General features: G+C 39.8%; 1 protein-coding gene across 3 annotated transcripts in view; it reads left to right on the top strand.

Moving 5' to 3' along the window:
- Positions 1 to 16,799, top strand: part of DIP2B (disco interacting protein 2 homolog B) — a 236,204-nt gene that overhangs the window by 157,038 nt on the left and 62,367 nt on the right. For 2 of the 3 annotated variants that reach the window (XM_036865022.1, XM_036865023.1), the window contains exons 4-5: positions 4,462 to 4,587; positions 14,912 to 15,124. In XM_036865022.1, coding sequence (XP_036720917.1) covers positions 4,462 to 4,587; positions 14,912 to 15,124 — 339 coding nt within the window. The remainder of the gene's footprint in view (positions 1 to 4,461; positions 4,588 to 14,911; positions 15,125 to 16,799) is intronic. The other variant, XM_036865024.1, reaches the window with a different exon arrangement.

The following is a 16,799-nucleotide window of genomic DNA, read 5'->3' on the forward strand; positions in this document are numbered from 1 at the left end:
AATCATAAGTTGAATTATCATAAGTTGGGGACTGTTTGTAGTGGGTGCTCACATTACCCATACTTTTGTCCATCTTGGCTACAGGTGAAGATTCCCACAACCCCCTCCTCAGGTTTGATTATTTGTTATAACGGCTCACCGAACCCAGGGAAATACTTCACTTAATGTTACCAGTTTATTATAAAGGATACAAATGATCAACCAGCTAAAGAGGTACATAGGGCAAGGTCCAGAAGGGTCCCAAACCCAAGAGCTTCCATCCCTGTGGAGTTTAGGGTACACCACCCTGCTGGCACAAGCATGTGTTCACCAACCGAGAAGCTCTCCAAACCCCTTACTTCAGGGTTTTTTATGAAGGCTCCATTACCTAGGCATGCTTGACTAAATAGTTGGCCATTGGTGATTAGCGCAATCCCAAGTCCCTTTCCTCTCCCCAGAGGATGGAGCGTGGGGCTGAAAGTTCTAAGCTTCTAATCATGACGTAGTCTGTCTGGTGACCAGCCCCCACCCTGAAGCGATCCAGGAGCCCACCAAGAGTTGCCTCATTAGAACAAAAGACATTCCTGTCACTCGGGAAATTACAGGATTTTAGGAACTCAGTGTCAGGAACCCAGGCAGAGACCAAATGTATATTTCTTATTGTGTCACATAATGTTTAATCCACACTTTGGGAAGGACCTGTGGGATACAAAGAAAAACAAATGAACCTAACAGTATTACTCAACAGAATAATATAACCACCAAAGGGGGGAGGGGTGAGAACTAACCCAAATAGCTTTTTTTTTTTTTTAGTATTTATTTATCTTTGGCTGCATTGGGTCTTCGCTGCTGTGCGTGGGCTTTCTCTAGTTGCGGCGAGTGGGGGCTACTCTTCATTGCGGTGTGCGGGCTTCTCATTGCGGTGGCTTCTCTTGTTGCGGAGCATGGGCTCTAGGCGCGCGGGCTTCAGTAGTTGTGGCTTGCGGGCTCTAGAGCGCAGGCTCAGTAATTGTGGTGCATGGGCTTAGTTGCTCTGCAGCATGTGGGATCTTCCCAGACCAGGACTCGAACCTGTGTTCCCTGCATTGGCAGGCGGATTCTTAACCACTGCACCACCAGGGAAGCCCCCCAAATAGCTTTTTGAACACAGTACTTTAATTTAGTCTAAAGACAAAAAGAACTCAAACAGATATTGAACTCTAGTTAGATTTATCTTCCATAGGAATTTTGAAACTACTTTCTGTGTATTGTGGCATTGAATGAATGAGTAAAATATATTGATTATACTGTGAACCAGGTGTTTTACTGTTAGAGAAGGAAGTTTACAAATGGAAAGGGGAAGATTGGAATGAATTCTGTGGTGTTGAATTGGAATTGTAGGTATTAATATGAACTCATGGTTTTTAATATAGATGAAAATAGATATAGATACATATGTGTGTATATTGGTTTATGTTTATATTCCTTTATCCACTGAAAGGGCTTAGAAGAAAGACCCCAATAGCAGTGAGCACTCCTAGTTCTAGGATCTTGGTTTCTAAATACCATTCTTCACTAAGAGGAGCCAGAGCTTCCTGGAGAAATGTATAATTCCAGTGCTGGAGCAGGGAACATACCAGATGAGCATGTATCATCTTATACCACGAAACAAAGAACATTCAAAGTGACCAGAATACATCAAAAGGACATAAGAAGTGGTTTGAAGGGGCTTCTGTTGGCCAAAGCTGGGATATATGAGCATCAAAATAAGTAACGATAGTAACAGACTAGTCATGGAATAAAATGAGAATTGATAGGTCCAAATATAAATAAATAAATGGTGATATAAATAAATAAGTAGTGGAGAAAGGAAAGCTTTTTCTTATAAGAGAATACCAGCTAATAAATACAGAAGGAATGATGGAGTTATGAAACCACCATTTTGTAACCATTATAATAATTGATTCAGCCAAGAATTATCAATGAATGCTGAAACTAGTGGGTGAAAGTTTAAGGAAGTATGTAACATTTACATAGTCTCAAAAGTATTAACCCATAAGTTATTTATTAATTACACAAAGGAAAGAATAGTAACTTACAGTAGATTAACTTAGCAGACACCATCTTAACTAAGTAAAGTCATTATTACCAGTAACAGGGCAGATGCATCTTGATATCTTGTTTCAGGAAGATACATTACTTCTGTGGTATTCCTGCCAAAATGCATAACCTGAATCTAATTATGAGGAAATATCAACAAACCAAGATTAAGGGACATTCTACAGTATAACTAGTCTGTACAAAAATGTTAAGGTAATACAAGACAAAAGTTGAGAAACTGTTACAGATTATAGGATGATAAAGAGACATGACAACTAAATGTAATGTGTGATTCTGTATAGTGTCCCGGATCAGGAAAAAAGGGGGAAAATTGTAGATGACATTATTGGGACAGTTGACTAAGTTGGACTATGGGTTATGGGTTAGGTAATAGTTTGTATCAATTTTGAATTTCTGGATTTTGATAAGTGCACTGTGGCTATATAAGAAAAAAATCCTTCTTCTTAGGAAATACGTCTCAGCAGTTGCTGGAATTAATCCTAAAGAAATAGGATTAGACATATGTGCTAAAATGAAAATGCTGAATTATTCTTATGGATAGTTGTATTAATAGTAGCAAAAATTTGGAAACACAGTTACTTAAATAAATCATGGCACATTTATACAGTGAAATACTACACAGCCCTTTAAAATTATGTTGTAGATCTGCATTTACATAGAAAGATGTTTCTAGTTATATTAGTGAAGGTTTTGGGGTTGCATGAAGTAGGATAACTCAGTCTAGCTTAAATGGCTGGGGTAGTTTATAGAAGCAAAGGAACAGCTGAGACATCCCTAGGAAAGGAGAGACAGCTCTGGGGATCTCAACCTTGAAGTTCAAGAACTTTCCTTCTTTCTAGGGCACTGCCATTCAAGTGAGTCCACTCTAGGAGCTGTGGTTTCTTTCTTTTTTTTTTTTTTAAATAACACCTAGATCAGAACTTGAATTTTTTTTTTTTTATTTTTTTCTGTGGGAGTGATTCTTTTTTTTTTTTTAATTTAATTAATTAATTTATTTATTTTTGGCTGTGTTGGGTCTTCGTTTCTGTGCGAGGGCTTTCTCTAGTTGCGGCAAGCGTGGGTCACTCTTCATTGCGGGGCGCGGGCCTTTCACTGTCGCGGCCTCTCGTTGCGGGGCACAGGCTCCAGACGCGCAGGCTCAGTAGTTGTGGCTCACGGGCTTAGTTGCTCCGCGGCATGTGGGATCTTCCCAGACCAGGGCTCGAACCCATGTCCCCTGCATTGGCAGGCAGATTCTCAACCACTGCGCCACCAGGGAAGCCCCAGAACTTGAATTTTCATACTTTTTTTGTTTCTGTGCGAGGGCTTCCCCCAGCTGTGGCAAGCGGGGGCCACTCTTCATCGCGGTGCGCGGGCCTCTCACCATCACGGCCTCTCTTGTTGCGGAGCACAGGCTCCAGACGCGCAGGCTCAGTAATTGTGGCTCACGGGCCCAGTCGCTCCGCGGCATGTGGGATCTTCCCAGACCAGGGCTCGAACCCGTGTTCCCTGCATTGGAAGGCAGATTCTCAACCACTGCGCCACCAGCGAAGCCCAGAGCCGTGGTTTCTTGATTCAGAGTTTCAATTCCCCCCTCTCCCCAAAATGATCCGATTGGTCCAGCTCTTACAAGGGACAGGCTTTTAAAAGTCATTTGCTTATGTAGATTGGGCCCATTCCATGAGAATAGGAAATCACTGTGATCCAGGAAGCAACCTCAGATGTTATCTACCTCGGTAGGATTTTATGAGTTAAAAAATCAAAGCACAGTACAAAATACTGTGTATAGTATGATCCTATTTTGTACAAGTGTAGATTGAGTTTTGGGATGGGAGTGGAGAATCAGGAGTTCTTCCTGGATATGCTATTTTGCGATTCCTATTAGACATTCAAGGGGAGAGCTGAATTCTTTTGTGGCCAGAGTGGCAAACAGGTACCATCAGCCCTTATATTTTCTAGATCAAAATCAGCCCTCTCTTCCTGTGGTATAGAACTGAGGAGTCTCAGCCCCTTTTCAGACAGCTAAGCAAATCCTAAGCTTGAAGAACAGGGAGTGTCCTGTAGGCACCTGCACAGCACGCATTCCGTTCAGAGGTCGGGTCCCCACCTGGCCCAGATCCGTGTTAGACTTTTCCTCTCTCTCCACCCCCACCCCCATCTCCATCAGCTCCTTTTCTGCTGTGTTAAGCAGTCTCATTATCATTCTCGGCTTCATTTTCCTCCCCTGTAAATTATCCTTGACTACTTCTTTTGTCTCTTTTTCATATTCATTTTTGTTATAACGCAAATGATAAAAGTCACCTAAATATCCCTTTTTAACGATTGAGGCAGTGATAGTTCAGCTCACAGAAGTAAACACTTTGAGAACCAGGACCTAATAAATGCAAATGTTTAATCTTTCAGATATCCACACAGAAGCAGTTCAAGCTGCACTGGCAAAGCATAAAGAACAGAAAATGGCTTTGCCCATGCCAACCAAAAGGCGGTCCACATTTGTCCAGTCTCCTGCAGATGCCTGCACACCTCCTGGTAGGTTTATCAGAAGCTTTCTGTCTGACAGTTAACTACTTTGATGTTTCTCAAATGACTTCTGCCTTTTCTTTTCTGAGGTAGGAGCCAGAACTCTTCTCCTGTCATCATAGGTGTATGAGAGTACACACTGAAGGTGACAGGTTTTGATTGTTGCATCATAAACCACACACAAAGAGAGGCCTCAAGAGTAAAGCTATTTTTTTAAAAAATTTCCTTCTGAGTTTTCAGCATTTCCTTGCTGTAATCTCCAAACTCATATAGTCATAAATAAATAAAGCCAAAGCTTAAGGTCTAAAAAATATCCTTCTGTGGTTAAATATAATAGTTACTCTCACTGACATCCAAAATATGACCCAGAGTCATGTATGTCTTTAACAAATTTATACTCCTAAATCAGATGCTTTTTCTCTGCAACAATCACAGGAATATGTGGTCTTGGGACAAAATTTTTTTGTGTCATGAGAGAGAGAAGTCATGCAAAGTTATAATAAATCTGGAAGACGTATGTAAGTGTGTTTATATGTGTTAATATATTTTGTATATGTTTATATGTTTTTAAGAATCCACTTTCTTTAATAGGATCAGGAGATCAGCGGGAACTAAGAGGCCCATCCCCATCCCTTAGGCTTGGAAGCCTTACCCCCCACCCCCATAAATTCATATTCGAGGAGCAACTGGAACAACTTCAAGTTGTCTTTTCTATTCAGAATCTTTCCCAAAGCTTTAAAAAAAATTTTAGATGAAATCACAGACAGAATCTCGATGTAGGCCTCTGAGACTAAACATAGGAAATCTGTTTCACAGCCTCAGTATAGTGTCTGTCTCGCTACCGTCATGTTACTGGTAGTGAAATCTTCGGGGAAAAATGTTTCCTGTACTGTTTTGGTCTCAGCGACTTACCCTGTCTTTTGGGGGAGCTTCCCAGGAAGGTTACCTTTGTTGTGGTTGACTTTGATTCACAGCTGTCCAGTTGAGCTGTTCACGCTGATCCTATTCCCTGGCCTGGGTTTATATTAATAGTCTTCTCCTAGGTTTTGGCTAACTTCTCAGAGCATTTGGGTGTGCTGTGGGCTCATTAACTGTGTGTGCTTTTTTTTTCTATACATCTGTGGTGTCAATATGTTCAAAAGAGAAATAGCTCTGTGGCTTCAAGTGTTTCTCAAAACGTAACACAGGATACCTCTTGCAGACCATCACAGTGAGACATTTGGTGTCTATAGTGGCGCATACTTTCAGCCCACTCTTTCAGAATCTTGGATGGCTTCCCTTCCGCATTAGTACAGCACCAGTTGGGTCCTCGTGGACAAAGGGGGCTCTCAGTTTCGTAGCTATTCCTTCCTGGCAGATTCTGCTGCAGCGCGGCTGAGGGTTCAGTTGTAGTAAATGGCAAAGGGTAGGGAGCAATGTGACTGGGGGTTCTTAGAAACAATCCTCTCCAGAACTGTACTGAAGAAATGCAGTTTCACAGTAAATAGTCTGCTCCCATGGCCTCGGGTGAAATGTGAGAGTGCAGCAAAGGATCTTAAGAATGCTCGGAAGGAATGGAAGCCTTTTCTATCCCCTTACAAAAGTCATCGCCTGAGGGGAATTTACCAACTCTAAATCACGGCTATTCATTGCTGAATGAGACTATAGTCCTTTGGAATTTACCACAGGCCTCTGTATTTCTAAACAGTAATGTTCTCCTCTGTCTGCAGCCTTAAAGATGTGTCATCATTTTCTTGATCACCTTGTGGTTTTAATAATTTCATGATTGTAAAGATTCAATCCTCTCTCCTAAGACCTTTATTCAGCAGAGCAGAGAAATAAAAAGGTTTCCTATCCATTTATGTCCTCTTCCGGGAGCTCTGAATAGTGCATGAGAGATGTTAATATGCTCTTAGAGACATCAATGTTGTCAAATAGAAGAGGAATTCTCTCCCAGCATGAGCACTGAGAGTACCCCACATAGCGGTTTCTAACATGGCCCCCACATAGAGCTGGGTCTTGATGCTCTTGTTCAACAATTACGCACGTGTCTGGGACAAATCCTGTGCTCCAGTGTGAGCGAATGTGTGGGAAGGACTGTATCCTAAGGCTTCCGTTAGCACCTTTCATGTGGGGGGATAGAATTTGCTCTTCGTAGGTTAGGATTTGGATTCCATTCTCTCCAAGCATCGGAGAACCACCGGTTAGAGACTTGGCTGTTGCACTTTAACCCTTTATCGCTATCTCCCAGAACCTGTTACAGCCTAACCCAGGGATGGCAGGTAGGTTTCATCTTGCATATTTACTCTGATAGCCCCCCAAACCCTGAAGTTGAGAGGAAACGCTGAAGCTGTGCTCAAGGGGTGGGGAGGAAGAGGAGAATTGACATTAATTATTGCTGGTTATAGACTGATTTTTTTAAAAAACCGATTCTAGGCAGCTGTAAAAGTGACCTTGCTATGACTTTCTTTCTAGAAAAGTTGTGCCAGTCTTGCAGAGCAAAATTAACCTCAAATTTCACAGTATTTTAGTTGTGTTGTCCTTTGCTCACTGAGAAGCTGCACCGCACACACATCACAAAACATGTTTCCAGTCGGAGCCCTTACTCTGCACGTGCTGTGCCAGGTGAACCTAGTTTCTGGGATACCTGCTAGAGCACGCTGGCCAGTCGGCTTCTTTGGGAGGCACCCAACACATAACTATCGGAATTACTGAATTGATGAAAATTTAGAGCTGTTTTTGGAGAGATTTAACAAAAAGGATTTAAGGAGTAAACTATGTCATAAGTCTTGGCTTTATTCATAGTATCATATAGTCTGGAAAATATGGTAAACAGCATGAGAAATCATTTGTCTTTTGTTCATAAATCCTTCTCAAATAATAAAATGTCAGTCAGCCTAAAATTTGCGTATTGATATGTGCACTGCTTTCTGTCTTGTGGATTGGAAAATTTAAATTCTCCAAGTTGGTAGCAATCTATGGTTCTTTTAGTGCCTGTGGCCTTTTACATAGTCTTTTAGACTGCTTGAATTACTGCCATCCAGTTCCCTTTATGTGCTGAAACCATTTACTAATGTCATGAGGCAATTACCTCAGCTCTTTCTGTGTAGGGGTTCTTTGTGTAACACTATTACTCATTCATACAGATAAACACAATGCAAAAACTACAGCATATATTTTTTCTCCTCTAAGCTTTTTCTGCACCCGTGTGGACTTACCCTACACTGCGTTCTGAGGGTACACAGATGAACAAATAGACCACATAATGACCCCAAAGCACAGTAAGGTATTTTGACTGACTTGTGTAGAAGGAAGCTTAAAATTTAGAGGTCTATGTCCACAGGTCTCTGCTTGAAAGTGCCTATAGTAGTAATTCATAGGGCCGGACAAAAGAGAAATTTACCTCTCTGCATTTCTATATATGAAAATGATGCCCATGAACAGACTGGGATATTGTTATACTTTTAACACACTTTAATGATGCTTTATAGAATTATACTATGTAAAGGACTTTCATATACCAGTGGCTGCACTGCCTCATTTGTTCCTCATAACCAACTACTCTGAGAATTGCCAAGTCCAGATTTCTTTAGAGATGAGGAAACAAACAACCTTATAGTCACGAAGTGATTTGCCCCAGGTCATTCAGCAATTATGTGTCAGACTCCTTTCTTGATTTTCTTTTTTCTCTACTAAAGTGTCAGGTTTGGGAAGTCCTTTTTTACTTAATAGATACTCCTGTATGCGTGGTCCTGGAATGGGTATTATTCCAAACAAATTGAATAGCTATTGCCTTCTGAGAGCTTATAGTCCAAAACACATAATAGATAGTTACCAACTTGGAGAGTTTCCCCGAAATATTCTAATTTTATTCAAAACCACAAAGTAAACAGGGATGGCAAATCAGACCTCTATAAACGTGGTCTAATTAATAGATTTGGATCTTTTAATAGCATACTTTCATTATTGGTATGGGTTATGAGCAAAGCTCCATAATTACTTGGACAATTAGTATTCAATATTCTTTAAGCCAAAGCACAGTAAAAACCCACTCTATCAGATTGAATTTGTTTATTTCAATAGGTTATTGTAAAATTTAAGGTTTTCCAATAAAAGTAATTTCATAGTTACCATTTCTTGAGTACCTCTGTGTACTGGTCAAAGGGCTAAGTGCTTAACATACATATTTTTTATCATTTGTTCTCTCAACAATTCTCTGTACCATTTTACAGATGAGAAAACAGATTTAAAGAGACTCAATAACTTGCTCAGACATCTGTTTCTAGCTATGTAGTCAGTTAGATAACCTGAAAGTTCTCTCCTAGAAAGAGAGGAAAGAAAATTTCTCTTTCGAAATGCTAGATAGAATATAACCAGCTTCCTTTTAAATACAAACAGGAGCAAGAGGAAGAGAATGATCACTGAAAATCAGTGTGATGAGATGGAGCTGACTTTGGCTGCCCGGGGAGAGGGGAGACAGTAAACAAGGAGCCTAAATTTTAATTACTATAAGGGTAGAAAAGATAAAACCTTGGACCTGTGTAAGGTTGGAAGCTGGAATTGAGACCCCAAGAGGGACTCACATCTTTAGCAGAAGGGGGAACTAGAAAAAATTAACCTGCCAGCAAAAGAAGACCTTGTCGAGAAAGCTTGCCTGTTGCCTGGCCTCAGAATTATGGAGTCAGGAACCTTCCCTAACAATCTGTGGTCAGTAGGTACAAGAATGGAATTTCAGTGTCCTGCCTGGTAAGAACTAACATTAGAAAGTGGTCCTAGGCTGATGATAACCTGGGGCACAAATGGTTTCTGGAAGGATACAGCATCAGTCCAGGGACTTACGATCCCCACAGATGAAGATCCACTGAATTTTTTTTTTCTTTTTCTTTTTTTTTTTTTTTCTTTCTTTAAGATCCACCATGAAACAGTCAGAGAAGTTCAAATTGAGGGGATAATCTGTAGAACTACTGGCCTGAACTCTTCAAAAATGTTGAAGTTGTAAAAGACCACAAACAAGCAAACACTAAGGATATGCTCTAGATTATTGGAGAAAAGAGACTTGGTGAATAAATGTAATTCTTGATTAAAAAAAAAAAAAAAGATCCACCATGAAAGAGAATCAATAGAAAAAGAACAAAAACAGCAAACGGTAGAATTAAGACCTGTAAGAACTGATTTGCCCAACAGCTATCACTGGGGCAGAGCTAAGATTGGACTTCAAAGCAGTCTGATTTTAAAAGCCTATTCTCCCACTTGGCATATTGCCTCGCATTCTGCCATACTGTCAAGTAAATGTTTTCTGGTAATTTTGGAGCTCTAACAATTGCTGCGTGTTTGGTCTAACTTTTCAGGTAGGCAATAAGTTAAAAAAAAAAACTCTCTTCTCACCCCAATATTAATTGTAATATTAGTTCATTTTGTGAGATGTTTTTTCATAGACCTAGGACAATACCTAGAAAAACTGGAGATCTCTTATAGGTAGAGTGACCCCGGAGTAATTATTACTAGTGAGTGCCCCTCCCTCGTAAGTATCCCTGTTTGGATGTTAATGGTTGGGCAATGCATGGGCCGCTGCTGATGAGGCTCTACATAGTGATTTTCAGCCCCAACCAGCTCTCTGTCCACACAGGTTACTGTGGGATGCTGGAAAATCTCTTGAGTAGCTCTGAACATCTCCCTAAGCCTTGTCTGGTGAATCAGTACTCACCCTTGTTGAGTTTAGTGCTAGATTCATCTGTTCAGAATTTGTAGCCCAACGTAAATTCAGAATGGACTGCTTCCCGAACTAACCTTTTAATCTTCTCTTCCATATATGCTTTTACTCCCAGACTGCCCCTTCTTGGGTCTCTAAAGCTTTTCCCTCCTAAGCTTCAAACTCTATCTTTGCCTACATGGAAACTTCCTTTGCCTCTCTTGAAGCTTCTGAAAGTCCTTAATTCCCCTGGCCCACCCATGCAAGAGAACATGACACTTTCCTGCCTGATACCACCCCTTCCCGCCTGCCAACCCCAAACACACACAAAAATTTCTTTTCATGGGCTCCAGAATATTGTACACTAACTGTACAATGGTTAACAGTTAATGGTTGTTTCCTTTATTTGTTCTTTGAAGCTCCCATTTTCTGGCCTAGTTTATGTGGCATATTTTGGAATAGTTGTTAGGATGAGGTCTTTCTTTCAGTGAATCTTGACTTACCTGCTGTTCTAAGCTGGTATCTGGGCCTAATTTGGGTATCAGCTCTCAGAACCCAGTGGCAAGCGCTGTCTTTCCAGGAACTTTTGCAGCTTGCACTATACCCTCAGGTTGTATAGACTAACCTTCAGATGTTACCATCCTCTCACCAAGGCATCTTTTTCACCCCTACAAACCTTTTAAAATCAGATTTGTTGAAGTATAATCGACATACAATAAGTTGCACATATTTAAAGCATATGCTTTGCTATGTTTGACATAGCAAAACTGTGAAACCATCACCACAATTAAGATAATGAACATATCTATCACCACCCCCCCAAAGTTTCCTCATAATTCCCTTGTAATCTCAGCTCTCCCCATCCCCATGAGGTAACCACTGATCTGTTTTTTCTGTCACTATACATTAGTTTGCATTTTCTAGAATTTCATGTTTTTGTATAAATAGAATCACACAGTTGTTCTTCTTTTCGGTGGGTGGAAGGTCTGACTTCTTTAACTCAGCATAATTATATTGAGATTCATCCATGTTGTTGTGTGTATCAGTAGTTCATTCCTTTTTATTGCTGAGTAGTATTCCATCATAAAGATATGCCACAATTTGTTTATCCTTTCAGTTGTTGATGGACATTTGAGTTGTTTCCCATTTTTAGCTATTACAAATAAAGCACCTATGAACATTCATGTACAAGTCCTTGTACAGATAGATATATGCTTTCATTTCTCTTGGGTAGATACCCAGGAGTGGGATGGAAAGATAATATGGTAGGTATTTAAAATTTTAAGATAAACATTTTTAGATATAATAGATATATTTTCTACCAAGAATAAGGTAGTCATTTCCACAAATGGCTAAAGAGTGCTACAGCAGTTAAGAACAGTTAGTAAATTCAGGACTTTTCTTCCCTTAAAGTCCACAAACTAATTGTTTATATGTTTCCTAATTGGTTATAAATGGATTTTAGGCTTCTGGTGATCAGTATTAAATGATACTGTGTTAAAATCACATCAGTTATAACCTGAAGGTCAAACTGTGTTTCCAAAATAGTTTTCTGTTGTGTAGACCTATTATATTCATAATATACAAGAAGTTAGGCAAGGACTTTAGTTACAATGGATAAGAGTTGTGAGTTCCTGTTCAGCCAGAGCAGAATCAGTGGGAAAATGATAGCTTTATTTCTATTAATATTAATTTAATCTTGCCCAATTTCCTACTAATCCATAACAATTTCATGGGTGACAGTTACTTTAAAAAAAAGGTACCAAATAAATGTATGAATATTTAAGGGAGCTAGTTTTTATCTTTAAAAAGACATAGTCCTAGAGCAGTGCTTACGTTTTGTGTGATCTTAACATGCGATCAGTTGTAAGCTTTTCACAGCCACAGTTTTGTGTCTGTGAGGTAACATAGGGTGGGTTTTTCAGGGCAGAAGGGGACTTGATGTTTATTGGCCACCTGCTATATGCTGGCACTGCTGGTGCTTTCTGTAGCTTGTCTCGTTTCGTGGTCTCACACAGCAGTTAGCACAGAGGCGAGTTTCCTTAGCTGACTTATGTGGCCCTTAGCAGCCCAGTGCTGTCTACTCGTCCAGCCTCATCTCTCGTCAGTACCAGCTTTGCATCCTGTGCTTCAGCTGGTCTCATTTCTTCCAGATCTACAAATGTGCTTTGTTTCCTGTCCCCTCCCAGGTTTCTCACATGCTGTTCCCTCTTCCTGACTCTCCTCTCTCCTCTCATAAGTAATTCCTGCTTACCGTTCCCACCCTGGTTGAGGTCTCACTTCCTTGGGTGCCTGCCTCGAACTCCTTTAAGACTCTAAGTCCTGTTAGAGCAGGGACTGTGTCTTCTTGCTTACCATTTTATTCCTACCAACTAGTGTAGTACTTAGAGCATTTGTTGAATGGACGAACAAGCAAACAACCTTCTCAGATGGGTAATTTTGTCCCCAAGTCACATAGCTAGTAAGTGGTGGACCCCAGAGTTCAAATGGAAGGAGGACGCCAAAGCCATGTTTTTTCCACTGCGCTAAGCCTCCCCACAGTTGTAGTCACTAAACACTCTGAGGAGGACTGGCAGGCAAATGAGGTAATTGAATTGAAACAATATACCTAATTACATGTTGATCCAATATAGGAACATAATGAAGCCAATTTTCCATAAACCTAATCATGAAAATACTGGTTTTACTATCTTCTTAAAATTGAGTTATTCTGATTTTAGACTTAACACAGATTACAATAAATGATTCAGTAAAGACAGCCTGCAAATACAGTGGAGTTTGTGGGATCCTGAGATGTATCACCCTGAAAATACTTTATTCTTAGGGTCAGATTCACCTGTCCCATTCCTCCCACATGTACTTTTTTTTTTTTTTTTAAGCATATTTGCAAAGACAGAAATCTCTGCCTCCCAAGGTACAGATGAAATGTTAGAATATTTTCTTGGAGATTATGCAAAAATGTTTTCCTTAAGTAAAAGGTTACAGATTCTGTTACTTTTCTTTCTCTGTATTTTCCTCTAATCACCCTCTGTTTAATTATAAATCTCTTTTCCTTTTAAAGAACCTCATCGCTTTATCCCTTTGGAGTCTGGTCACTGTTTACCTCTCCAGCCTCATCTTTTGCCCTTCCTTCCCTCCTCAAAGTGTGCTCCATTTACATGGAAGTACTTCAGATCCCTGACTGAGATTGGTGCCCCTCCTGTGAAACCCTTTGCTCACCCCATTTCTTAGCATCTGTTATATTCGTATGAAATAGTCTGAGGAGTTGTGTATCTCCTATATTAGATGGTAAGCCTTCTTAGGGCATTTACTGTCTCAGAAGAATTCATACATCTCAGAATCCCCAGAACCTGACAGTTCCCAGCACGTATTACGTAGCTAAGTAGTACATTGTAAAAAATAAATAAGTAAGTAAGTAAGTCAGTCTTGGGCTTCAAATCTCCTTCAGTATGAGACAATGAGTCAGAGGTAGTTCAGAGCAGGAAGCAAGGATGTAGTCATTATTCTAACTTTCTTACTCCGGATCTGCACAATCTGACTTCTAGATTAAATTAGTCTTTTATTGTTCGAATTTCCATTGTCAGGTTTTAGCAGTGTTCTAGCCCTGTTAGTTATCTGTTTGGCTCTCTGAACCGAAGTAATAGAACATGGACCCACAGTTTCACCTGAGTTAGAGGAAAGAGTTCAGCAGGACTAACCACAGAATATTTAATTGTTAAAAAATTGAATGAAATCCATCCACAGGCCATAAATTATAACCCTCAAAATCATTTAGAAGGGTTTATCTGACATCAGACTAAATGCCACTCTAACTTGTATGACTCGTAAGCTCGGAGCCCTGGAATAAGTTCCTGACTTCTGCTTCCCTTGGCTATCCTATATTTGGTTGAATTTTTCTTTTTTTTTTCTTTTTTTCAACATGCTTTTCTAATTTAGACCTTATTTTCCTGAAGTCAGAGCCAGTCTAAATACAGACATCAGTGAATTTCTCACAGTTCTCTGACTGGGAATCAAGGAGAGAAATACAGATCTGTGACCTCTCCAGTCACGTTTGGAGAGCTCACCTGTGCCCTGTGACCAGCTAGCTTTTACACTAAAACCATGAATGCCTCCAGGCTGAGCACTGTTTCTTATTCCACATAAGAGTAAGTCAGTTCCTCAACACCTAGTTCACTATTTGGCACTTTAGTTGTTGTTACCAAAAATAAGTGTTTATATTTCCCATCAAGATCATTTTCTTTTAAGTAGACTCTAATTAGTAAGTACTTACGAAAATCAGTATAGCAGCCTATCACAAGGCTCTCTAATAAAGAGACTGAGGAAGATATAGAAGCACTTCAGCATTATTTGAACATAAGGAGATAAGCCAGAAGAATTTAGATACTGATTAAGCTCAGAACAGAAAAACAGTGAAGTTTAAATGTTCTAAAATGGGTTTTTTAAAAGAGCTTAAAATTACCTCTAAAATTTGGCTGCTTTATTTTTGCAGACTTTGGTTCATAAACCTTTCCTTGAGATTCTCAAGAAACTTTACATATTAATCTACCTTAAGAATATGAATGTTCTTTGCTGCTGTCAAAATTGAATGTGTGATCGATGAGAAAGATCTGAAAGCCCTCTGTTCTAGGCAGGATCGAGAACTTCTTTTTTTCTAATTCCACACAGACACGTCTTCGGCCTCTGAGGATGAGGGCTCTCTGAGACGCCAAGCTGCGCTCTCTGCTGCCTTGCAACAGAGCTTACAGAACGCTGAGTCCTGGATCAACCGTTCAATTCAGGGATCGTCCACTTCTTCATCCGCATCTTCTACGCTGTCCCATGGAGAGGTCAAAGGAACCAGTGGGTCTCTAGCTGATGTATTTGCCAATACTCGAATAGGTAGGAGCTGGATCTACCCGAGAAGCCCAAATTATGTTCCATTTGGCTCCCAGTATCCAGGAAATAGGTTATGATTTGTATTAGGTTTTTCAGGGTGGCCTAAAAAAAAATAGAATCAGAAAGAACATGACAGTTAATGAGGCAAAGAAGGAAACACGAGCATTACACTTGGAATGATAGAGAGCGTCTGCATTATTGGTACATAGTATTGCCCACCTGAAGCCATAGCTATTTCGATAAGCAATACTCAAGCTGCAAGATATAACACCAGTCTTAGTGTGGTTTATCCCTATTGGAGAATATTCCATCAAGTAAAAGGTGTTAAAAGATGTAACGTATTAGATTTTCCCAGGATTGTTGTCTACATTCTCTCAACCAAAAAAAAAATTAAACCTGAGCAAATTCTGAGCTAAGACAATATCAATAAGACCCTTTTGTCTTTAGCATAAAGACTGGATTTATTGTCCTTGCTGCTGTGCTATTGCTACAACGGAGTGTGCGGGCTGAGAATGTTGGTACTCTGTGAGCTGCTACCTGCTACCAGTGCTCCTCTATGGAGTATAGCTTTCGCTTGGCTCTGCTTTGTGTGTGTGTGTGTGTATGTGTGTGTGTGTTCTAAGAGTCTGTGACATCTGCAGATAAAGATACAGTTCAGATCTCTGCTTTTGCTTAATTAGTTGGTACACATGACACTAAGTGATGTATATGAACATCATGTGTCTGTGATACTTTTCCTTGTTTTTTAACAATCCACTTGCATTTTGGTGTCTTAATTTTTATATCACTGACCTTCCTGTTTCACCTTATGTGTATCTTTATTCTATTAATTGATTTCTGAAAAGAAGAACTTGGAAACCTTTCAATTTAAGCCTATAATTGTTAAAGAAAACAGCTACCTTGAGGGTATGCTTGCCTACATTAAAAGGACAAGTGCCAACAACTGAAGGCTTGTCCTGCACTCTGAGCTGTGCCCTTAATCGACTGAAGCTCCCGAAGCAGCTGCAGATGAGCATGCTCACCCCTCTTCTGCTGGGAGGGTAAGACCAGCAGAGCCATGTGGGGTCAGGCTTTATTCCCACATTGTCCGAAAGAGAGCACTTTCACTTGTTAAAAATATTTTCCTGATACCCAGTTAACTTTACCTGAATTTTTGTTAACAAAGATGATTTCATCTGACCTCATATCTCATATTGCTTCCACTCTGTGAAAAGTTATTGGTTCAGGTACCCACAGGAACCGTTTTATCCAACATTATTGCCTTTTGGACGTCTGCTCTAACAGAAGTAATTTCATGTTTCTAAAAGAAAAATTTGAAAGTACAGCTAAAAGGAAAAATAATCTACAAACACACTTCGTATGGATAACACTTCAGTGTTATCACTTTCATGCATATCCTTCTAGACCGTATTTGCATCTAAATATGTAAGGTTTTGTTTTTGTTTTTACAGAAGTGAAATTGTACTAAATATAATGTTCATAACCTGCTTTTATTAGCAGTGTATCACAGGCATCTTTTATATCATTAATACAGAATTATACTGTTTTTTTAATGGTTTCAAAATATGCAACTGTATGGCTATGCCCTAGCTTATTTTAGCCGTTTCCCTATTTTGAACATTTAAGTAGTATCCAGTTTTTTGCTATTATGAAACTGGAATGAACATCCTCGAACACA

Source organism: Balaenoptera musculus, chromosome 10 (assembly GCF_009873245.2).
Source record: "Balaenoptera musculus isolate JJ_BM4_2016_0621 chromosome 10, mBalMus1.pri.v3, whole genome shotgun sequence".
Classification (NCBI taxonomy): Eukaryota; Metazoa; Chordata; class Mammalia; order Artiodactyla; family Balaenopteridae; genus Balaenoptera; species Balaenoptera musculus.